The sequence below is a fragment of the Ursus maritimus genome, unplaced genomic scaffold (genome assembly GCF_017311325.1).
Source record: "Ursus maritimus isolate PB19 unplaced genomic scaffold, ASM1731132v1 scaffold_4, whole genome shotgun sequence".
In the NCBI taxonomy this organism is placed as follows: Eukaryota; Metazoa; Chordata; class Mammalia; order Carnivora; family Ursidae; genus Ursus; species Ursus maritimus.
The window spans coordinates 43,910,275-43,934,639 of NW_024426552.1; the positions used below are offsets into that span (position 1 = coordinate 43,910,275).

The 24,365-nt window shown below is 38.5% G+C and overlaps 2 protein-coding genes across 2 annotated transcripts; both read left to right on the top strand.

Moving 5' to 3' along the window:
- Positions 1-214: 214 nt before the first annotated feature.
- LOC103662018 (olfactory receptor 5AC1) lies at positions 215-1,150 on the top strand. The gene has a single exon (XM_008689679.2). It carries the CDS (start codon positions 227-229, stop codon positions 1,148-1,150), a length of 924 nt encoding a protein of 307 aa, XP_008687901.2. The 5' UTR covers positions 215-226.
- Positions 1,151-15,137: 13,987 nt separating this feature from the next.
- On the top strand, positions 15,138-16,445 carry LOC103662019 (olfactory receptor 5AC1-like). The gene has a single exon (XM_008689680.2). The coding sequence runs from the start codon at positions 15,522-15,524 to the stop codon at positions 16,443-16,445; it is 924 nt and encodes a 307-aa protein (XP_008687902.1). The 5' UTR covers positions 15,138-15,521.
- The last annotated feature ends 7,920 nt before the right edge of the window (positions 16,446-24,365 follow it).

A 24,365-nucleotide genomic window follows, 5' to 3' on the forward strand; every position in this document is an offset into this window, starting at 1 on the left:
TATACTTAAAAGCCTTCTTTAAAAAATCTTTCTCAAAATTATTTATTATATACTTAATACTCTTAAGTGTGTTTCTAAAAAAGGGAAACCCTGTACCTTCACATTTGTTGAGAAGTTGACATCTGAAATAGGGAACAGACATTACCATCCCAAACTAGTTTTCCTGACCCTTGATTGTTTTTTTCCTTTACCTCTTCTCTCATGGCAGTGATCAGCCCGAGTGCATATGATGGAGGCAAACAAGACGCAGGTGACTGAGTTTGTTCTCACCGGCCTTACAGATCGTCCAGGCCTGCAGGTCCCCCTGTTCCTGGTGTTCTTGGTCATCTACCTCACCACCATGGTGGGCAACCTCGGACTGATTTTTCTCATCCGGAAAGACCCCCATCTTCACACCCCCATGTACTTACTCCTTGGCAGTTTGGCCTTTGCAGATGCTTGTTCCTCGTCCTCTGTGACTCCCAGGATGCTTGTCAACATCTTAGACAAAAGTCAAATGATATCCCTGGTTGAGTGCATCACCCAGTTTTATATTTTTGCGTCCAGTGCCACCACAGAGTGTTTTCTCCTGGTAGTGATGGCCTATGACCGCTATGTAGCCATATGCAACCCCTTGCTTTATCCAGTGGTGATGTCCAACAGGCTCTGTGCTTGGTTGATAAGTTTGTCTTATGTGATTGGTTTTCTGCATCCCACAATTCATGTAGGATTATTATTCAGATTAACCTTCTGCAGGTCCAATATGATACATCATTTCTACTGTGAAATTTTGCCACTATATACAATTTCTTGCACTGACCCATCTATTAATGCATTGGTACTTTTTATTTTTGCTGCTTTTATACAAGCTTTTACATTTATGACCATCAGAGTGTCTTATACCCGTGTCCTCTTTGCCATCCTGAAAAAGAAGTCTGAAAAGGGCAGGAGCAAAGCCTTCTCCACGTGCAGCGCCCACCTGCTCTCTGTTTCCTTGTTCTATGGCACTCTCTTCTTCATGTATGTGCGCCCTGGGTCTGGCCCAGATCAATATCAGGATAAAATGTACTCACTGTTTTACACGATTATCATCCCCCTGCTCAACCCCTTTATTTACAGCCTAAGAAACAAGGAAGTTTTAGGTGCACTGAGAAAAATGATAAAGAAATAAATATTTCTCAGGAAAGTTTTCGTTATTCCTTAGATTTTACTCTGGTCAAATAAAACACGTGTCCTTGCTTTTGCACATAGTAGGACCTTAATATGTACTTGTTAGGTGAATGAAGAAGAAATTTAGAGTAGATAGACTTGTTTTCATCCTAAGTTTTTGTGATCGTCCAAATAATTAATGAGCATGATAAGGATGGACTCCACTTACCTTGTGTTGTTTTATTTTTTAATTTTTATTTATTTATTTATTTATTTATTTAAAGATTTTATTTATTTATTTGACAGAGAGAGAGACAGCCAGCAAGAGAGGGAACACAAGCAGGGGGAGTGGGAAAGAAGAAGCAGGCTCCCAGCGGAGCAGAGAGCCCGATGCGGGGTTCGATCCCAGGACACTGAGGTCACGTCCCTGGCCGAAGGCAGACGCGTAATGACTGAGTCACCCAGGTGCCCCCCTTGTGTTGTTTTAAATCTATCCTCAAGGATGGAACTGGAATGAAATTTTCAAATTACTGTGTCTTTGTAACATGAAAGAGCTTTGTGTTTCCAGATATACACACATTTCTTTTTTAAGATTTTATTTATTTATTTGTTTTCTTTGAGAGAGTGAGAGCACAGGCAGGTGAAGGGGCAGAGGAAGAGGGAGAAGAAGCCTCTCCGGTGAGCAGGGAGCCCAACTTGGGGTCGAGTCCAGGACCCGGGATCATGACCCGCACTGAAGGCAGACACTCAACTGACTGAACCATCCAGGCGCCTCTCCAGATACACAAACTTTAAAACTTTTTTGCGCTTATATTTTTTTAAGAGAAGACTCAATCTGCATAAAACTTCTTTTTAAAAAGTTCTCATGCCCTTTTAAATAATTCCTGAGCAAGTAATTTTCAAAACCTTCTCTTGAGTATTTATAATTATTCAAACAATATGTACACCAAAGTAATATTGTTAGACTGAATATGACAGTATATAACCTTGTGAGGCATTTAAAATGAACATAGCAGAGATCGGTAGGAGAAGGAAGGGAAAAATGAAGGGAGAGTAAACAGAGGCGGAATGAACCACGAGAGACTATGGACTCCTGGAAACAAACTGAAGGTTTCAGAGGGGAGGGGGTGGGGGGATGGTCTAGCCGGGTGATGGGTATTAAGGAGGCACGTATTGCATGGAGCACTGGGTGTTATACACAAACAATGAATCATGGAACACTACATCAAAAACTAAGGATATACTGTATGGTGACTAACATAACATAATAAAAAAAAATGAACATTTCTGCAAGGTTTAAAAGTAATTTGGAAAATTATATTTGCATTGCAATCATTGAAAGGCATAAAAATTTAACAATTGTGTATTTAAGAGGAAGTAGTTTTCCTGCCATGTAATGAAAAGTTCTGAGTTTTTTAAAAACATCTATTTTTTAATTTATAAGCAATCTTACTAAGCATCTTGTGTCTGACACACATACACCAATTGCATTTTTTTCTCTTGGAATGGACAGCTACCTAAAAGAGCTGATGTGCTTGGTCAATTTGTAATTACGCAACTTAACTGGCTTTTTCGTTATAAAAACTATGTATGTTTTTTATCTGGTCCTTTTGCATTTTTTGAGATCCTGACTTTATTATTTACGGCCCTGTGAATATTTTAGTCAAAAATAAAGGAAAGAGAGGTAGTTTGACCCACATTATGTTATTGATGGAGCCGATTCTCATAACCCTTAGATGTCTCTTATAGGCCATACAAGGGAAAAGGAGCATATAAACCATGAGTAGTGACCGTGGCGCACTCCAGAAAAAAAAAAAAAAGTGTTTCTGTATACATGACACATTCCTCTAACACCTAGCCTATTATTTTTGAGGATAGAAACAATTTGCTGAGTCATCGAACAACAAGGCCTGAGGTGGGGCTGACTGTGTCTGGAGCTCAGTTTCCTCAGACTCTGCTCCTCTCACTGCCTCTGAGCCCTGCTTCTGCTGTGTGGGCTCCCTGGAAGCAGACTGCTTCCTGTGGGAGCAGAATCTCTGTGGGAGTTCTTGCCTCCCTCTCTCCACAGTCAAAGCCACTGGCAAAACTCTCTCTTTTTTGTTTTTCTTTATGTGCCATGCAGCTGTTTTAGGTATTGGCTGTACACAGTTGCTGTCTGTCGATATATGGATGTTCTCTGTCTGCTTTATACCTTTATTATTTTAGGCAGCACGGAGCCAGAGTCCATGCTTTTAACCCACTGCCTATGCTGCTGCTGTGACTGTAATGTCTTAGGTGAGACCCAACACAGGGCTGAAGAGGCACTTGGAAGGAGGTGGTGCTGGCCGAATCCGGACAGCTCCTTCTGCTCCACGGTGTGCCCTGTCTACATGTGCTTCCTGGCTTCTTCCTCTCCTGTAAACTCAGGTTGCCGTGCTGGTTTTTTTTTTTTTTTTTTTTTTTTTTTTTTTTTTTAGGATACTGTGAGTTCTTTGTAGAAACTTTTATTTTTCATGGTTTTATATTTTATGCGAAAGATGGTTTGGAATCCAACTAATAGCTGCATAATCCATGAGAATGACGGCACTTCAGGAGCTTCTTAAGTATAGCATATGGTAAAACTGAATAATTCTTTGACACATCACACTCCGTTGATAACAAGTAGCAGAAGTAGTGAGTAAATGTCACCAATCAAGGCTTGCATATCTTCTTCTTCCTCACCCAGATGGTATGGATCAATGGTTCTCACTCTTTTTTTTTTTTTTTTTTTTAATTTATTCGACAGAGATAGAGACAGCCAGCGAGAGAGGGAACACAAGCAGGGGGAGTGGGAGAGGAAGAAGCAGGCTCATAGCGGAGGAGCCTGATGTGGGGCTCGATCCCATAACACTGGGATCACGCCCTGAGCCGAAGGCAGACACTTAACCGCTGTGCCACCCAGGCGCCCCAATGGTTCTCACTCTTGTTTCTCATTTCAAACCGAACAAACCAGAATCTCTAAGATGGGGTCCCAGGCTTTTGGTAGTTTTCTGAACCTCTCTGAGTGATTCTAATATGTGGCCAGTGTTGACAGTCACTAGGGACAATCATCAGAAACGTGGCAAGTTTCCGATGAAGAGTAGGTGATAATTGAGTAGAGAAGCTTCCCTGTATGACCATTACAATGACTGTTTTGTCAAATGACTACTTTATCATAGTTTATGCAATTTTTGATCAAGTTTTTATCTTTATTTCCCCCATTTGTGATGGCACAAAGGGAATAATGATATATAAATTTTATGTCTATTGTATAGTGGGCTTTTTAAATTTAAGGCAGTGATTCTTAATCCTCGGTGGAATCACCTAAGGTCCTTAGAAATTAAAATTCTCTGACCCAATCTCAGACCAGTGAAATCAGCTGCTCCAGAGATGTGACCCAGCTATTTGTTGACCTTTATCCCTCCAGGTGATAAAAGTATAGCCCAGGTTGAAAACTACTGGTTTAAGGGGAAAGTAAAAACTTCATATGGTTCTTGATTCTTTAGTTGGTTTTGGAAGTCTGACACAATTATCTACGTGCTAGTGAATAGGGAGTGCAGTTTGCTGTCTGAAAACAAATTCGTTCATAAAATAATTGTAGATAGCACTAATTTCTTTCACATTCCTACCAGATAATCAGTTTGGGGAGACAGGCTATGCATATCCAGACAGTTCACAAAAAGTTAATTGCAATTCTTTCCTAACAAATGTTTCTCCTGCATTATTAGAGTCCCATATTTCAGCAGGTATTTTATTTATATTGGACAGTTCTCCGTTCTTGTCCATATTGTCTTGTAGTATAATCAATCCACTGAATGTCAGCTGAGCTATTACAAGGTGTCTACTAGGTACATTATTTGGTTGGAGAGTGTAGCCTCTATGTAACGTCTATAACTGGTTTAGTTAAGCAGAAGAGCCAACGAAGTGGAGATTTTTCACCTGAGGTTTTCATTCTTACTTCCGTGTGCGTGAGCCTGCAGGCATCGGATTCAGTAGATCGTTGGCTGGTGTGAGACTCTGCACTATTCACAAGTAGCCCAGGCAACCCTGAGGCAGGTGTGCCTGGGCTGTGTTTTGAAACACAAAGCAGTAAAATTGCTCAAACATATATGATGATCGCTTTAGACTTTGAATTTTGATTTCTTAATAGGAAAGCCTACCTGCTCTCGTCTGAATATTTGTGTCCTCCCCAAATTCATATTTTAAAATACCAATCCCCAGGGATGATGATATGAAAAGGCAGGGCCTATGGCAGTTGCTGAGGTCATGCGGGGGAGCCTCATGATGGGGTCAGTGCCTTATAAAAGGGGCTCCGGAGAGAACCCAGCCTCTTCCTCTGTGTGAGGACACAGTGAAAAGGCACTGAATATGAATCGGAACTAGGACCGTCATCAGAATGCGACAATGCTGACACCTTGACCTTGGACTTGAGCCTCCGGAATTGTGAGAAATAAATTTCTGTTGTTTATAAGCCGGCCAGTTTGTGATCTGTTTTATGGCAGCCTGAAAGGACTAAGACAGTGCCTCATATTTAAATATTACTTCTAGACTCTTCGAGTGTGTTCATCTGAATCATCTTAATTGATCCTTTCAGTCACTTTGGGAAAATGGAAGGGAGGTGGCATTTCTTTCATTTACAAGTAAGGCAGCCTGGAGTAATGGAAAAGCAGAGTGTGTCAAATCAGAAGATCTGTTCTTTTTTTTTTTTTTTAAAGATTTTTTATTTATTTATTAGACAGAGATAGAGACAGCCAGCGAGAGAGGGAACACAAGCAGGGGGAGTGGGAGAGGAAGAAGCAGGCTCACAGCGGAGGAGCCTGACGTGGGGCTCGATCCCACAACGCCGGGATCACGCCCTGAGCCAAAGGCAGACGCTTAACCGCTGTGCCACCCAGGCACCCCCAGAAGATCTGTTCTTTTATTCCTGAGTCTTAGATGAAGTTAAAGTGACCACAAGAGACTTTGTTAAATCTGCTGGGTCATACAGAGAAAAAAACAATGAGTGTTTGATGGTATTTAAATGCACAGTGCCTCAATTTCCTCATTTAGATAATGGAGATAATAATATGCACTTGGGTCCCTATTTAGCTGATTGGGTGAGACAGTATATGTGAAGGTACATTACATAGCATAAATCACTATACAAATACAGGTTTTGTTTTTATGAGGAAGTTAAGGTCCAACTTTTCTAAAGTTATATAACCAATAAGAGGCTAAGCCAAGACAAGAAACACTGTTACAAACTGCATTGTCACAGGTGGCCACTGTGACTGCAACAGAATTCTTTCCATTATGTATGGTAATGTGAGAAATAGCAGGTGCTCCAATACTGTTGAGAAATTAAGAAAGTTTATATGAATATGTTTTTGTTGAAAGTAAAGTAAAAAAGAAGTTATAATAATGACTATTATATTTTTTAAAAATATGTTCATTAAAAAATTAGTCTTAGGAGACCTTAAAAAGCAAGTGTCTGTAAAATCCCTCTTTGGGAGGAAGGTTTCAAAAAGCAACATTGCCACAAATGGATGATTTCTGGCAAAAAATAGTTTGATCACTCACGAGAGAGAGAAGTCAATTTCGTACAAAGTGTGAGAAACAGGAAACAGTGACTAGACAGAACCTGGAGCAACTTGCATTTTTATTGACTCATTTTTGTCCTTTCAAAGAAAACTCCTGACCTGGGTCTACTGTGCCAGACACTTAAATGTATTTTTGGATTGAATTACTAAGCTATTCAAGGTAAGCCTTTTAAAATCACCAACAATTTGACTCCAAGAGAGAAGGTGGGCTTCTGAAACTGTGAACTTCTGGCAAGGTCAAATAAAACTAATGTTTAAACATTTCTATAAATTTTTTCATGATAAATGTCAAAACATTTTGTCCTATTACCCCCTTTTTTTTGTAGTTGTGTTATTGAAGTATTCCAGTTAAAAAAAATGTAGAACAAATGACAGAATTTCAAAATTACCATTTAAAAATCCCTAATAATATGATTGGTTCTGGCAAGAATCATTAAAGGATGCTAAAAACCTTAGCTAAAAACTGGATGGGGACCTGGATAGCTGCAAGGCGGGAAACTATCATATCATGAGTTACTTGCCAGATGTAAGGTAAAACAGATAAACTTTATAGTGGAGAGATGTGACTATTGATACCTTAACCCAGGAATCACACTGAACCCCACCAATAGTGAGACCAACAGGCTCCCTGCACTTCCTGATGTTATGCAGTATAAAATTCATAGCATCATTTATAAAGAATTCTTGCCAAAATGTTTAATCAAGCCTTTAGATATAAATTCCACTGGGAATGGAAAAGTTCAAAGAGTAGGAGAACAAGTCAAACAAGGCAGCTAGACAAATCCAGAATGTGGGAAATTTCACAAGACAATTGAACAACTGGCCCACCCCTCCATGTCATTTCGTTAGGGGGAAAAACAAGAAAACCATTATGATTGATGGCATCAACAAAAAAGTAAAGATAGGGGAAAGAAATGACACTGTTTTGGATTAAAAGAATCTTGATAGAACAAACAAATGCAATGCTGTAAAAAATTGGTAACAATTGGAGAAATTTGAATATAGACTTGTTATTTGATGGTATCGGAAGAATAGTATTCATTTTATCTGATAGCCAAGTGTTATGTCCTTTGTTCATGATGCAGTGTGAAATGTTTAACTATGAAATGTATCTGTAATTTTCATTAAAACAAGTGTTTCTCTTTAAAATGTGGTATGCCTATAGTTTCTTTCTTTTAGAGGTTGTGTCTCAACATAAATCACACTACTTCCTGGTCTGTGTGCCAACCTGCAGATGACTTGAGCTAACTGTAAAAGTATTTTATGTACAAAGTTAAACTGCCATTGTTATAAATTGGCACTATGATGACACATCTCAATTTGCTCACCCCAAAACCATTCTCTAACAAAAGAGCTTAACTGCTTTACTTCTGCATAATTAAAATAACTATCACAAATAGTTAAAATTATCATTCAACAAGCCTTTCCTATCTGTCAAGTACAGTGCTACGGGCTTGACATTCACCCTTTCATCTGATTCTTGCAACAACCTTGTAAGTGCACATTATTAACATCACTTTGCAAATGAGGACTTCAAAGCTTAGAGAGTTGAAGTTATTGATCAAAGTCATAGAGGTAAAGCCCGATGAATCAAAGTCTGTCTCTTTCCAAAGTCTATGCTTTTCATCAATGTTCTACTCTTCTTCCCTACGTATAGAAGTAAATAGTAAAATTTTAGTGAATCTGTATCCATAGTGAACCTTGGTAACGTCAAGCATAGTTTCGGTTATTACAGCTAACTTTATGGCATATTGCAAACCTGGCATGGGACATCTCCCCTCTTTATTCTTTTAGAAGAATTCTTTGGGCATTAAAAAAATCTATTTGCTCTTTCAGATGAATTTATTTTCTAGTTCAACTATCTCCCTATGATTTTGTTTAATATTGCATCAAATTTATAAATTAATTTAGAAAACTTAATACCTTTACTAGATTAAGTCTTTCTGCTTAGATAAAACGATGAATTTTCACACATTAAACACATTTTTATACCCCTCAGTAGTTTTTCATTTCTACCAAATATGTATAGGTCAGGCATAGTTCTTGCCAAGTTTCATCATATCCATATAGATACACACGTATACATGTATATGCATACATGCATATGTATACGTGTGTATGTACATATATTTTTTTCCAAGAAATATTTTTTGTAGATCTGTGACAATTTGAAAAAACTCTCAGATGAACTTCATAGTCTGGAAATATCAAAAAAGTTAAGAAAAAGTTAGGTATGCCATGAATGCATAAAATATACATGATACTAGTCTATTTTATCACTTACTACCATAAAATATATAAAAATCTATTATAAAAAGTTGAAGTGTATCCAAACCAACACTTAGAGGCTGTCCACGGCACCATGGCAGTTGCGAGAAAGCAGCATTACGTCATAACTGCGTAAAATTAGCTGTAGTACGTGCTGCACCACTGTAGTCATTTGTCACCTTCTCTTGCTATCGCGGTGAGCTCAAGTGTTGAGTACCTGCTTAAAACGACATACCGTGCTAATCTCTATGTGAGCAATTGGTTTCTCTAATAAATTGCATATCGCAGTACAAACTGATCTCATGGTTCTCATGTACCTTGAATAAACTATGGGACTTGTATGAAGTAACTAGTGATGCTGTTAGTGCCCCCAAGAGGCAGAGAAGAGTCATGACATTACAAGAAAAGGTTGAATTGGTTAATACGTGTGGTAGATTGAGGTCTGTGGCTGTGGTTGCCCACCATTTAAAGCTGTGTAAGGACCAAGGTCAGGGGGAAAAATTATTTATTTATTTTTATTTTATTTTTTTGAGAGAGAGGGAAAGAGTGCAACTGGGGAGGGGCAGAGGGAGAGACAGAATCCTAAGCAGGCTCCATACCCAGCACAGAGATGGACATGGGGTTTGATCTCATGGCCCTGAGATCATGACCTGAGCTGAAATCGGTTGTTCAAACGACTGAGCCACCCAGGCGTCTCCCAAAAAGAGAATTCTTGAAGCCATCACTGCAGCAATGCCAGCAGGCACAAAAACCTTGCATTTTTTGCAAAATACCTTTTTGTCTCATATTAAAAATGCAGCTGTTATGTGGGTGCAGAATTTCTATAAGAAAGGCTTACCTATAAGCTCTAATTTGACTCAAGAAAAAGCAAAGTCATAGACAACTTAAAGCAAAAGGAAGGTGAGGGATCTAAAGTTGAAGAATTTAATGCCAGCAAAAGATGGTTTGATAATTTTAGAAAGAGGGTTTGGCTTAAAAGATGTCAAGATAACAGGAGAAGCAGCTCTGCCAACTAAAAGGCAGCAGATGAGTTCCCAGATGCCATTAAAAAATCATCGAGGAGAAAAGATATCTGCCTGAACAGGTTTTTAATGCAGACGAAAGTGTCCCATTCTGGAAAGAAAATGCCACAAAGGATATCCGTTAGTAAGGAAGAGAGTGAGCACTATGATTTAAGGCAAAAAGGGATGGGCCAATCTACTGTTTTGTGCAAGTGCAGTTGGGTTTATGATTAGGATGGCCCTTATCTATAAAGCTGCTAACTCCTGACCCTTGAAGGGAAAGAGAAACACGAGCTTCCAGTCTTTTGGTTATATGAGAAAGCCTAGACAATGAAAAGAGTTTTTCTGAAATGGTTCCATCCTGGCTTTGTTCCTGAAAGCAGAAAGTACCTTGCCAGTAAGGGATTGCATTTAAAGTTCTTTTGATATGGACAATGTCCCCAGCCACCCAGAACCCCATGAGCTCAACACCAAAGACACTGAAGTATCTATTTGCCCCCAAACACAATGCTTCTAGTTCAGCCTCTAGACCAGGGATTCGTAAAAACCTCTAAGGCTCATTACACACAGTAATCTATGGAAAGGATTGTCAACAGTTTGGAAGAGAACCCCAATAGAGAAAATATCATGAAAGTCTGGAACAATTATACCACTGAAGATGCCATTATTGTGCTAGAAAAAGCCATGAAAGCCATCAAGCCCAAAACTGTGTTCAGATGTTGTGCACAACAGGATTTATGACGGAGCCAGTCAAGGAATTCATTAAAGAGATTGTGTATACGGAAAAAAAAAACAAACAAACAAGAAAAAGGTGGATGAAGGGTCTCAAGATATGGATCTTGGAGAAATTCAAGAGCTAATAGACACCATACCAGAGGAATTAATAGAAGACAACTTGATGGGGATGAGTGCTTCTGAACCTGTGCCAGATGATAAGGAAGAAAACATGGAAGAAGCAGTGCTAGAAAACAAATTAGCACTAGACCATCTGGCAGAAGGGTTCGGATTATTCAAGACTGCTTTTGACTTTAATGGTCTGCACCCTTCCATGATATGGGCATTGAAAATAAAGCAACTGGTAGAAGAAGGATTGGTACTGGGTAGAAACATTTTTAGAGGAATGAAAAAGCAAAAAAGTGAGAACGTAATCACAAAGTAGTATCGTAAATTTACACTGAGTGGGCCTGACTCTCCTGCCACCTCCTCCACTTCCTCCGTTGCTTCTGCCTCTGTGACCCTGGGACAGCAGGACTAACCCCCCCTTCGTCTTTCTCCTCCGCCTACTCAACATGAAGACAAGGACGAACACCTGTGTGACGATCTGCCTCTGCTGCATGGAGAGTAAATAATCATCATGCCAGACAGTCAAAAAACCCGTTTCATAAGTGTCTTTGTGTGAAAACCTTAATAACAGGACAGCAAGAATTGTGTGAGACATTTTTCCGTCATCGTCATCATCATCATCGCCTATGAATTCATCCTGTAGCACATTGTGTGCAAGTCCGGTATGGAAGTGGACAGCCTAGCCTTATGCAGGCATCAGGTGAGTGATATTTAATATAAAATTAATAACTTGTTAGTTTTACAACTTTGCTTTCAAAGAATTACATTATTGTATAGTATGTCTCTTTCTCATAATTGGAGAAACTGCTTCTCAGCCTGTCCTCACAGGTAAGTGTTTTTTTTTAAAAAAATGAAACAATGTTTCCAATACTATATTATGAATATGGCTATAATATGGTATGCCATAAAAAATTAGTAACCATTCATTAGTGCAGAGGCTAGGCTACCATGAGGCAGTCATATTAGTTATATAAGCTACCATAAAGCAATCATATTGCTACTTCTTTGTATCAGTACATGAATTGTATTCTTGCAAATAAATATGAATTTCTTTTTCACATTTTTTCATTTTTGATGTTTAGTGTTAGTCAACATATAACATCTATAGTGTTTTGTTTCATAAGACAGTGTTGATATAGGTACTGACAGACGATTCATTTTGTAAACACAGGATGTCGACTTGCAATATCAACATATACGATACAGTACTATAAATGTATTTTCTCATAATTTTATTAATATTTTCTTTTTTCTTAGCTTATTTTATTGTAAGAATATGGTATATAATACATGTAATATAAAAACATGTATTAATTAACTGAGTGTGTTATTGGTAAGGCTTACAGTCAACAGCAAGCTATTACAGTAGTTACATTTTTGAGGAGTCGAAAGTTATACACAGGTTTTCAACTGTGTGGGTGGTCAGTGCCCCTAACCCTCACGTTGTTCAAGAGTCAACTCTAATGATATAGAAGACTGTAAATGTTATATCATTGAGTTAACAATAGTTTATGAAAAATTATGTATACCAGAGCCATTATTTTATTAAAAATGTTTATATAAAGTTATGTATCTATAAATTATTTATGTATATATACATAAATATTAACTACATGCATTGGTAAATGATAGGAGAAATATACACCAAAAAGTTAACTCTCTTTATCAGTAATTAGTGAGATTACAACAACTTGGTTTCTTTGTGCTTTTCTACATTTTCATTTCTTCCTCCAGTTAATCTGCTTTGTTTGCAGAAGAAACAAGCTATAAAAATAACAGTTAGAAATGAGTGGCTAAAAATGATTTGTTGACTAGTCTCTAATGCCCAGTAGGTTGATTTCATTCTACAGGGAATCTTTTGGTGGCATTGCGGGAATTTCAATATTCTCTTTGCAAACAGAATTGAAGATGAGAAGAAATAAATATCTTTCTTTCCATACAGCATTTTTCAAAGAAAACTAACACGAGACAAATAGTTGTCTTTGACATTTTTGTTCTTGTATCTTAAGAGTTCTTCATGAAAATTTGTATCTTATGACATCTCTGCATCTTCTTATAAGGATTGGGTGAGAATACAGTGCTTTATTTTATTGTCATTATTCTTTCCACCAAAAATGATAGAACATATCACTTTAGTACCAAGAGTTTCTCATGAGCTGTCAAAATATCTGAAAAAATTTTTGAGATGATTTATCTATCAAATGGAACAGAAAGGAATCTTAACTGAACAGCTAAATAAAAATCATGTTTGACTCCTTTAACTCCTTGTGGATAGAAGGCTATATATTTGTAGAATGAAGATTTGAACTCATGCTACTATACCGTCTGTGTGCTTCACCACCATGCTAGGCTACCTACTGAATAGCAAAGACTAGTTATAGTCTCGCAGACCGTGGGCAGAAATGCACCTCAGAAAATCCAGCGCTCTACAGAAGAGAACCTTAAAATGAGGCCATAAGGTGGTTTAGACCCATCACTTAGTAATTTAGAGGCGGAATTGAGACTCAAGCTTTTGAAAATTTGTTACATGCCTGTTAACATTTTCTTTGCCAGGACAATGGATTATAGAGTCAGTCTATTTAATAATTTGTGTCTTTAAAAGTAAAATTCACTCTGGCTTTCACTTTGTTATGGAAACCTCACAGAAGCAGGGAAATTTTCCACTAGTTAAGAATTAAAGAGTTATGGGACTTTTGAAGAGAGTCTGTGTTTTCTCCTTCCATGTGGCTCTTGTTTAGGTAGTACTTTTCTGGAAATTCGCAGAAAAGAATTCACCACATCTGCTGAGAGCCACACCTTACTGTCAGATTCTCGGAAGAGTGTGAAATAAGGATAATCTGGTACTTGCAGTGACTTGACAGCAGCGTGCTTACTCGATGATTACTGCCACTGTGACCAGCCTCTCTGCTGATGTTTCTTCATGTCTAAAATCAATCCCAAATTTTCGCTTTTTCCAGTGGAGGGAAAGAACTGGGCTCCTCAAAATAGCCTCTCTTTTAAAGGGGAAAAACTCCAGGTGCCTTTTTATAGAAAATATCTCAATTCTATATATTTTTAGTGTTCAAAGATTATTTTCATCAGGATTGAATTTTTCACAAATACTGTTATTCTTGGTAACTCAGAAATTACCAAGTGGGAGCTTTGAGATATTTCAGGCTAACACAGACTTAGGGAGGGAATCTTCAGCTACATCTATGCAGAATTGGTGTAGAAGTAAACGTCTGTGTTGGAATGACACCCACTTGGGTGGTCTTGTAGTAAAAGCCTGAGAGCTGTGAATCCGAGACTGGTAAATAGTCCCTTGAATGGTTATATACTTAATCAGCTGTTTGTAAATGGGTAGACCCCGCTTTAGATACTAAGAGAGAGATTGGAATACATAAGACATATTTTATGTTCAGACTTGTGCATAATTTGTCATTGATGACATTGTGATGATGAGGGCTGAGGTTTTTTCTCTCGGGTCTCCACAGGACCTAGCCTTCTCACTTGCGTCCCAGGCTTATAAAACTCGTGGATCCATTTGTCGTTTGGGGCTCTTATCTGCCTTGACTGTCTTTATGTTAGTCATTGCCTGTTACTGTGATTCATCTTTTCTCATTTGATTTGCCTTTTAAACAGAATTTATAATTTTTTTTTTACTATTTAAATTGAATCCACCTTTTCAAAACACTGGTTATTTTTTTCAACTGTGGTGCCATTTGTAACGTTTCTTTCACCCTGACTTTGATAGTCCCACTTGCGATCTCAAAAAGGGCAGGAAAAGAAAAATCCTTTTAATCATTTTAGAATTATGAGCCTCTAAAAAAAAGAATTATGAGCCTCTAAAATGTTAAAAACATTCTTGGTTAACTGCATGATAATTGTCTCCATTGGCATGTTTGATGGAAGTTCTCAGATCCATTCCAAATGTGCAAATAAGCTGGCTAGTGTTTTTGTTTCTTCTCTAGTCTTGAAAGAGTGGTTATTTTAGCGTCTCAAGTGTAACACCAGAATTAGAAGATCTGTTTGTGACGGAGCTAAGAATGATAGTGCTTTAATGCAGGAGTCACTAGATAAATACTTGTTATCTGAATGAATTCATATATGACAATTTATTGGGAAAATTAAAGATTCTATTAGAAATTTGGAATGGCTTTGAAGAATGTATAACCAAAAGGATCTGTTAGGAATTTGAGGAGATTCTGATGACTATAGAATCAAATAACGTAATGGTAATGGACAGAAAATAGGTGAAATGGGATTTTAACTTATTATTAATTATTATTATTATTATTATATTATTCTACACAGTAATGTATTAGAGGGAGAGAATGATATGTATAATCAATACCAAAGTTATAGTCCAGTTTTTGTTCAGTAGAAAAGATATGAAAGAGTTTCCGAGAAAAGGTGAAAATACCCTTGAACCTGAACCAGTGTCTCTATCACCCTTCAAGTAATTATACAACACACACACACACACACACACACACACACACACACACGTCTTTTTAACCAAGTTTTACTTCTTGAAATTACTTTTAATATATTTAACATTATTAGTGTGTTTTAAAAGAGAGAAACTCTAAACTTTAGTATTTGTTGAGTAAGGGCCATCTGAAATAGAGGAATATGACATTGCCACATAATACCAGTTTTCCTGACCCTTGATTGTTTTTTTCCTTTACCTCTTCTCTCATGGCAGTGATCAGCCCGAGTGCATATGATGGAGGCAAACAAGACGCAGGTGACTGAGTTTGTTCTCACCGGCCTTACAGATCGTCCAGGCCTGCAGGTCCCCCTGTTCCTGGTGTTCTTGGTCATCTACCTCACCACCATGGTGGGCAACCTCGGACTGATTTTTCTCATCCGGAAAGACCCCCATCTTCACACCCCCATGTACTTACTCCTTGGCAGTTTGGCCTTTGCAGATGCTTGTTCCTCGTCCTCTGTGATTCCCAGGATGCTTGTCAACATCTTAGACAAAAGTCAAATGATATCCCTCTTTGAATGCATGGCCCAATATTATTTTTTTGGTTCCAGTGCCACCACAGAGTGTTTTCTCCTGGTAGTGATGGCCTATGACCGCTACGTAGCCATATGCAGCCCCTTGCTTTATCCAGTGGTGATGTCCAACAGGCTCTGTGCTTGGTTGATAAGTTTGTCTTATGTGATTGGTTTTCTGCATCCCACAATTCATGTAGGATTATTATTCAGATTAACCTTCTGCAGGTCCAATATGATACACCATTTCTACTGTGAAATTTTGCTACTATATATAATTTCTTGCACTGACCCATCTATTAATGCATTGGTGGTTTTTATTTTTGCTGCTTTTATACAAGCTTTTACATTTATGACCATCATAGTATCTTATACCCGTGTCCTCTTTGCCATCCTGAAAAAGAAGTCTGAAAAGGGCAGGAGCAAAGCCTTCTCCACGTGCAGCGCCCACCTGCTCTCTGTTTCCTTGTTCTATGGCACTCTCTTCTTCATGTATGTGCGCCCTGGGTCTGGCCCAGATCAATATCAGGATAAAATGTACTCACTGTTTTACACGATTATCATCCCCCTGCTCAACCCCTTTATTTACAGCCTAAGAAACAAGGAAGTTTTAGGTGCACTGAGAAAAATGATAAAGAAATAAATATTTCTCAGGAAAGTTTTCGTTATTCCTTAGATTTTACTCTTCAAATAAAACATGTGTCCCTGGTTTTGCACATAGTAGGACCTTAATATGTACTTGTTAGGTGAATGAAGAAGAAATTTAGAGTAGATAGACTTGTTTTCATCCTAAGTTCTTGTGGTCATCAAAATATTTAGTGAGCATGGTAAGGATGGGCTCCACTTACCTTCTGTTGTTTTGAATCTATCCTCAAGGATAAAAGTGAAACAGAAATCTCCAAATTACTGTATCTTTGTAACTTGAATGAGCTTTTGTGTTTCCAGATACACACATTTTAAATCTTTTTGAACTTATATATATTTTTTTTTTTTTTTGAGGGAGGGAGAGAACACAAGTGGAGGGACAGGCAGAGGCAGAAGGAGAGAAAGACTCTCGAGCAGACTCCCCACTGAGCATGGAGCTCAGTGCAGGGCTCGATCCCATGACCCTGAGATCATGGCCTGAGCCAAGATCAAGAGTTGGACACTCAACCCACTGAGCCACCCAGGTACCCCTGAACTTATAATCTTTTATAGGAAGAATTAGCCTGTATATATCCCCTGTTTAAAAACTACTAATGCCCTCCTAGATAATTCTTTTTTTATTATTATTATATTGTGTTAGTCACCATACAGTACATTCCCGGTTTTTGATGTAAAGTTCGATGATTCATTACTTGCGTATAACACCCAGTGCACCATGCAATACGTGCCCTCCTTAATACCCATCACCAGCCTATCCCATTCCCCCACTCCCCTCCCCTCTGAAGCCCTCGGTTTGTTTCCCAGAGTCCATAATCTCTCATGGTTCATTCCCCCTTCTGTTTACCCCCCTTTCTTCTTCCCCTCCTTCTCCTACCGATCTTCCTATTTCTTATGTTCCATAAATGAGTGAAACCATATGATAATTGTCTTTCTCTGCTTGACTTATTTCGCTTAGCATTATCTCCTCCAGTCCCGTCCATGTTGCAGCAAATAATTTTCAGGATTTTGTAGATATAATATCTTTGATAGATGTTTATAATGATGCAAACACTATATATGTGAAAGTAATACTGTTAGCCTAAATATGACAACATATATTCCTCGTGAGGCATTTAATACAAATAAATCTAGGAGATTTATAGGTAACTTATAGGTAATAAGTAATTTTGACAATTAACATATATTTGCATTGTATTCATTGATACAACACTTTAGCAATTAAATACTTAATTACTTTTCCTGCAATATAATGAATGGTTCTGAGCTCTTTAAAAATTTGTGCTTTTTAATTTATTGAATAAGCTCAGCAGGCACCTAGTTTCCAGCACAAATATACCAGTTGAATACCTTTCCCCCCTGGAATTGACAACTACCTGAATCTCAGGTATGCTTGATCATCTCATAACTATGTAACTTAAATCAATTTTTTTTCCTTACAAAAGTTATCTATGTTTTCTGTCTGGCTTTCTGACTATTCCATATGGACTTGTGACTGTTGTAGTGAAAAATATGAAAAGATATCCCCACACACATGACACATCCCTCTAACCCCTGGCCTATCATTTGTTGAGTCATTGAACAATAAAGCTCATGGCGGGCCTGACTGGCTTCAGCACTGTGTGTTTGGGGCTCAGTTTCCTCAGACCCTGTTCCTCTCATTGCATCTGAGTCCTGCTTCTGCTGTGTGGGCTCATTCAAACCATGTTGTTCTCCTTGGGTGCCAAGTCTCAGTTAGCTTTCTGTTACCACCTCTCTACACTCCAGGCCAGTGGCGAACTTTCTCTTTTCCCCCATATGTGCCATGCAGACTGTTTTAGGTACTGGCTGTGTATAATTGCTATCTGTCAATATATAGATGTTCTTCGTCTTCTCTGGTTTTTCTAACAGCACTGCTACTAAGGTGGGGTGCAATCCAGTAGCTGATCGTTACATTCTCTATGCCGTTGTCCTCACAGGCTGATATACGGCAGGATGCCATCTTCACAGTTGCCCTGCAAAAACAGCCACAGGAAGTTCCACAGTCCGTGGGGATAAATTTTTTGCCAATATTAAACCATGTAATTTAAATATCCCATTTTAGGAACACCTGGGCGGCTCAGTCAGTTAAGCATCTGCTTTTGGCTCAGGTCGTGACCCCAGGCTCCTGGGATCAAGTCCCACATCGGATTTCTTGCTCAGCGGGGAGTCTGCTTTTCTCTCTCCCTCTGCCAGCAGCTCCCCCTGCCCTCTCTCTCTCTCACATAAGCGTGCTTTCTCTCTGAAAAATACATAAATAAAGTCTTTAAAATAAATAAGTAAATGTCCCATTTATGGTTGTTTTCATGGTATTAAAGTTGGGAAAAGCTAGTACTTGACTTTTTAGAGATTCTTTAAGAGGAGACTTTCTAAATTTATTTATTTCCTTCCTTTCACCGGAGATACACCAGATTTGGTGAACTCACATCTTCTTGGGTGTTTTTTGTTTGTTTGTTTGTTTTTTCTGTCTGTGACTAGAGGGTCTTAAACTTGCTACTCTGTTACAAGGAGGACATGTCCTAAAAGGGGACAAGGGCACCTCTTGTGGCCCTAGGAGGTTATGAGGGAGACAGAGAGGAAGAATCAGACGTGTAGGTTTTAATTTCCCCCTCTGGAGGACTGGGATTTGGAAGACAGCAAGGCAAATTGATAGGATGGGGTAGTGTGTTTTCTATTGCTGTTAACAAACACCCATGAACAGTGGCTTTAAGAAATACACATTTATTATATTGTTCTGTAGTGCAGAAGTCTGTCATGAATCTCATTGGACTAGAGTCAAAGTGTTAGCAGGGTGAGAAGCTTTGGGTGAGACTTTGTTTCCTCCCCTTTTCCAACTTCAAAAAGTTGCCTTCATCCTTTGGCTTGTGGGCCCTTTCTTGCACCTTCGAAGCCGGCCAGGTTGCTTCTCTGCCTTTTGTAGTCACAGTTTCCTTAGACCCTGATTCTTCCGCCTCCCTCTTCCACTTTAAGGACCTTTGTGTTGCATTAGACCTTTCTAGATGATCCAGGATAATCTATTTTAAGGTCAGCTGATAAGCAACTGTAGTTCTATCTACAATCTTCAGTCTCCTTTTCCATGCAACCTAATATATTTTCAGGTTCATAGCATCGATGGCCATTATTTTGTCTATCATAGGTAGCCTTAGAAGAAAACAACTTCTGCCTAGATTCCCATTTCAGGCACTGGAAAAAAATTATTTCTGACTGTGTTCCTTCCATATCTGGCTACATCAAAATGAACTTGGTCCTGCAGAGTGTGCAGGCAGGACAGCCTTGATGTTCAGCTCTGGAGGCTGCTTCCCATTACTGCATTGTGTGGCCAACACCTGGAAATTCCCACAGTGTCTGAGAGTGGCTGAGAGACTCACTCTGGAAAAGTGACTGTAGGGGATGGGCTGCGGCATGTAGATAGAGGGTATAATGGAGTCCCTAAGGGGTTACCACACCAAAGAGATCTGGGAGAGGCAGAAAGCCTTTCAGGACAGCCAAGCCCTGTTCCATTTAAGAGACCAGAACACAAGTTCCAACAGGCCTTGACTTTGGCTGCAAAAGCTGAAAAAATGAACAGTCCATTAGAGTGTGAGGATATTAGTAAGACAGAAGGTCTTAGGGACCTTCTTTCCACTTCCAACATCTCACATGTTATCTCCCCACCCCCATATTTCACATACCATCTCAGACACAAAGACAAAAAGGATTTAAATTAATTTCTTTTCTGCCATGTAGGATGTAGTGGATATTGCTATACCTATTCCATGGATTGCTCAACAAATCATTGACTAGAATTAAAGACCTAGGTCATCTCCAGGCTGAGGACATGACCTCATGACAAGAAAGAATGGGACATAGCAAGACAAGGGACAACCAATCAAATCCCCTTCTTGGACACTGAATTTTTGAGAGTCACTTGTTCATGAGAATAGCCCAATTCCAACAGTGTTAGCTCCATTCAAAGAGGCAGCCTGGGACATATTTGTGAAGACCAGATGTGGGAGGGCAGGACCAGAGTCTCTAGACAAGTCTGAAAGAGAACCTGAAGCTTGTCAGGCAGAACCAAAGCCAGTGTGGGAAATCCTGTGAAATTAGCAAGTGAAGTCATATCAATCTTCCAACAATCAGCTCATCTGGCACCTGTTTTCACTCAATCCATACAGGTAACCAGAGATGGGGTTACAACTAGGGGGTAGGGATGTGCATGTAGGAGAGGAGAACTCACAGAGAAATTGGGGTTGGGGTGACATTCTACACTTTCTGACACCTTATCAGAAACAACCGCCAAATCTCCAGATATTTCAGACCCACCCTATATTTATGCCTACACAAGGGTAGCCTTGCTGGCTGCGTAGCTGAGATCCCTGGAATAGAAACAGGCTAAATACTGGGGATGGAGGCAGCTTCTGAACACCCAAAATCCAGTTTTACTTAGCCAAATACTGATAGTCTGTAACACAGTCAGAAAATCAGATTAAGGACAGAGGTCTTCTTGCAGTGGATAGATTCCTCAAAAAGAGTAAGTCTTTCTTTTATTTCTAAATATTTTATTTATTTATTTTACAGAGAGAGAGGGAGAAAGCACAAGCAGGGGGAGCACAGAGGGAGAGGGAGAAGCAGGCTCCACGTTGAGCAGAGAGCCTGGTGTGGGGCTTGATCCCAAGACCCTGGGATCATGACCTGAGCTAAAGGCAGATGCTTAACTGACTGAGCCACCCAGGCATGCCCAAGAGTAAGTCTTCTGAGTGGACTGACGTTTGCTAAGAAGAGAATGTAATGGTTAAGAGGACAGAAGGAATATTTATTTTGGGGACATTTTATAGAATGCAGGCTGGTTCATTTATATTGATAATATTATGTTGATAAAGACTCTGGATACCTTTGCAAAGTTCGTGTTTTCCACATGATGACAGATAAATCTTACAAAATTTGCATATTGCCATGTGTAATTATAACATTTGGTAAAATACTAAAAGGGTTCTTTGTTCCCAAAGAACAGCTATAGCTGGATTTGATGGAGAGACCAGAGTACCAACTAGAGATTCTAGCTTTTTCTTGGATTGCAGGCTAGATGGGAATTAGGTTTGACTCCCTTGGGAAGATGCTGAAAGTGTTGTCTACATGGGAAGGAGGCTAAAACAGGTAAATGACAATCAGAAACGGTAGTAGAATCAGAAGAAACTGTCAGGTGACCACAAATCTATTTTCTTTTCATCCTAGACACACAGCCGCCCTTTTCAGTTGACTGTAGTGATATGATTGAGTTTAGAATTGAGAGTGATATATATACCACTTATATTTCTGGCATGAGCACTCCACATTTGGAATTCCCCATGAACTTTCCCCTTCTAGCTTGATCCAGATGAAAACACAAACCCGGAAGGAAATTATGTGTGGGAAATGCTTGAGTGACAGGTTGGAAAGAGTTTGGGACTCTGAATCACCAAATGGAATGAACACTTGTTCAGTTAAGAACATGTGCTTCATACTTACCATAAAGGAGAACTAAACTATTATGTCGATCCACTAAAATATTGGTAATTATTTTTAAGTTCAGTTAGTGTTACTGTAAATAATATATACATGAAATGCAAAAAAACCCCTCTTCTACTGTATATTTCTCGGTGCAGGGGCATGCATATTTAGGCTTACCAATTTTAGTTGTTGCTGTTTGTGGAAGGAGAAGTTATTTATCCATGTCAAATGCGGAGAGTGTGTATGGGATGATGGTGAAATGGTGTACATTTTATAAAAATCAGTGTGGAAAATGGAGTGGATGATTCCGTTAGCAGATGCAGATAGTGTTTATTAGGAAGTTATTTAATAAGCCCAGGCAAGAGATGAATGCATTATGGATTTTAAGATTAACTGTACAAACAGAAAGAAATAATTAGATTTAAGACATCTTTAGTACATAAAATCTGGAAGCAGTAGTCAAAAAAATGGAATTGAGGGAGAAGTTAGTTTCATGAATATGTTCCTGATTTATGTGTGCACAAATACTTGTTTGCAGGCCCTATTTCCTGAGACAGGGAACACTGGAAGAATACCAGGTTTGGAATAGAGGAAGATCTTAATTTCTGATTTGGACATGTTAATTCTAATGTACCTTTGGGATTTCCAAGTGGACAAGTAGGTATTTGGGTAGTGGGAACATGAAAAGAGACGAGGAAGGAAAACAAGCTTCTTCTAAACTCCATTCAGTGACATTTTATAAACATGCCCCTATGGTGAGCCCTGAGGACGCAATGTACAGCTTTAACTGTTAAAACTGGCTGTGTATAGATGATTTGATGATGAGCTCACAAGGCCCAGTAGAACAGCTTTGACTTCACCCTCCTGGGAATCCTTTTGAAGCACTAAGGGAATTTCAGAATTTTTTAAAGAACAGATTTGCAGATAGAAGGAAGAAATGCTATCTCCCTCCAGTTTGGAGTTTCCAAGGAAAACGAATGCACAAATAATACTGTATCTTCATTTCTGTATCTTTTATGTTACTCCGAGAAAACATTTCCAATTTCCCATGATTTACAGGAAGTAGGTGAGAGTGCAGAGATTTTCATAATTTTCATTAATATAGTGTTGTAATTTGTCTGTATAACAAACATCTAAGTAAGAAATTAACATCCTGGACAGGCGTTTTTTCTTTTTTAAACCAGCAACCAAAACCTAGACAGACAGAAGTAAATGTCTGTCTGAACATGTATTTTTCAGTTAGAATTTTTACTCTGTAGATAACATATTTTGGGGGGAGTTTTTAAATAATAAACTTTGGTTAATAGAAGAATGAAAAATAGAAAAATTCAATAATAGTGGTAAGAAAAATTCAGAGTTCATTTCATTATGTGAAGTTTGCTTAATTGATAAATAAGATATGCAGCTCAAATCTAGCTTATTTGTAATTTTTTCAGACTCGGAAATTCTGGTTTAAGGTTTGTGGCTGAGTACAATACAAATCTTTAATTTCATGAAATCACGAGAATAGGGGCTAAAGTCACTGGTGGTAACTTCATTTTTTTTTTTTTAAGATTTTATTTATTTATTTGACAGAGAGAGACAGCCAGTGAGAGAGGGAACACAAGCAGGGGGAGTGGGAGAGGAAGAAACAGGCTCCTAGCAGAGGAGCCTGATGTGGGGCTCGATCCCAGAACACCAGGATCACGCCCTGAGCCGAAGGCAGACGCTTAATGACTGCGCCACCCAGGCGCCCCACTGGTGGTAACTTCTAAATGCTCCTTGTCTCATTTATCACATAACTCTTGAGACAAAATTCACAGAGATTATAATTCTTGGCCAAGTTACTGTAGGAACTAAAACTAGGAAAAACAAACACTTGGTTATTCGATGTTATAAAGAAAGTTGGACCAGTTTATGCAGGGCAAAAATCTAAGTTCTTAATTTTCAATTAATATTTTGCCTGTGTTGTATATATATTGGGGTTCCTGGTGGGTATACTTTCAAAAGTAAAAATTCCAAAGCTCATGAATTTTTCCTTTATTTTTAGTTGAGATAGAATAATATCTCACAGTCTTCTCTTATGCCGATCACTGATTCATTGAAAAAGAGCATTTGTTCCTATTTCTACATTAGACAAACTCAGTTCTTCTAATATATTCTCATGGTAAAAATTTTATGTTCCATCAGTATTGAGAGATATGACTACAAAATTATGAAAATGTTTTTTCATACCAGGAAATACCATAACAATCTGTATACCTGAATTTTTTTATTTTTCTTTTTATGGTAATATAAAAGAAACCATATTCACTGGAAAACTCCTTTTTAGACTTTTTTCAGAGATGTCATGCAAACACCACATGTTAAATTCACAACAGTGACTAAAGAATAAGTACAGAGAAATGTTTAATAAAAAAATTACTAAAATTACAAAAAACCCTCTAAAAAACTCTTG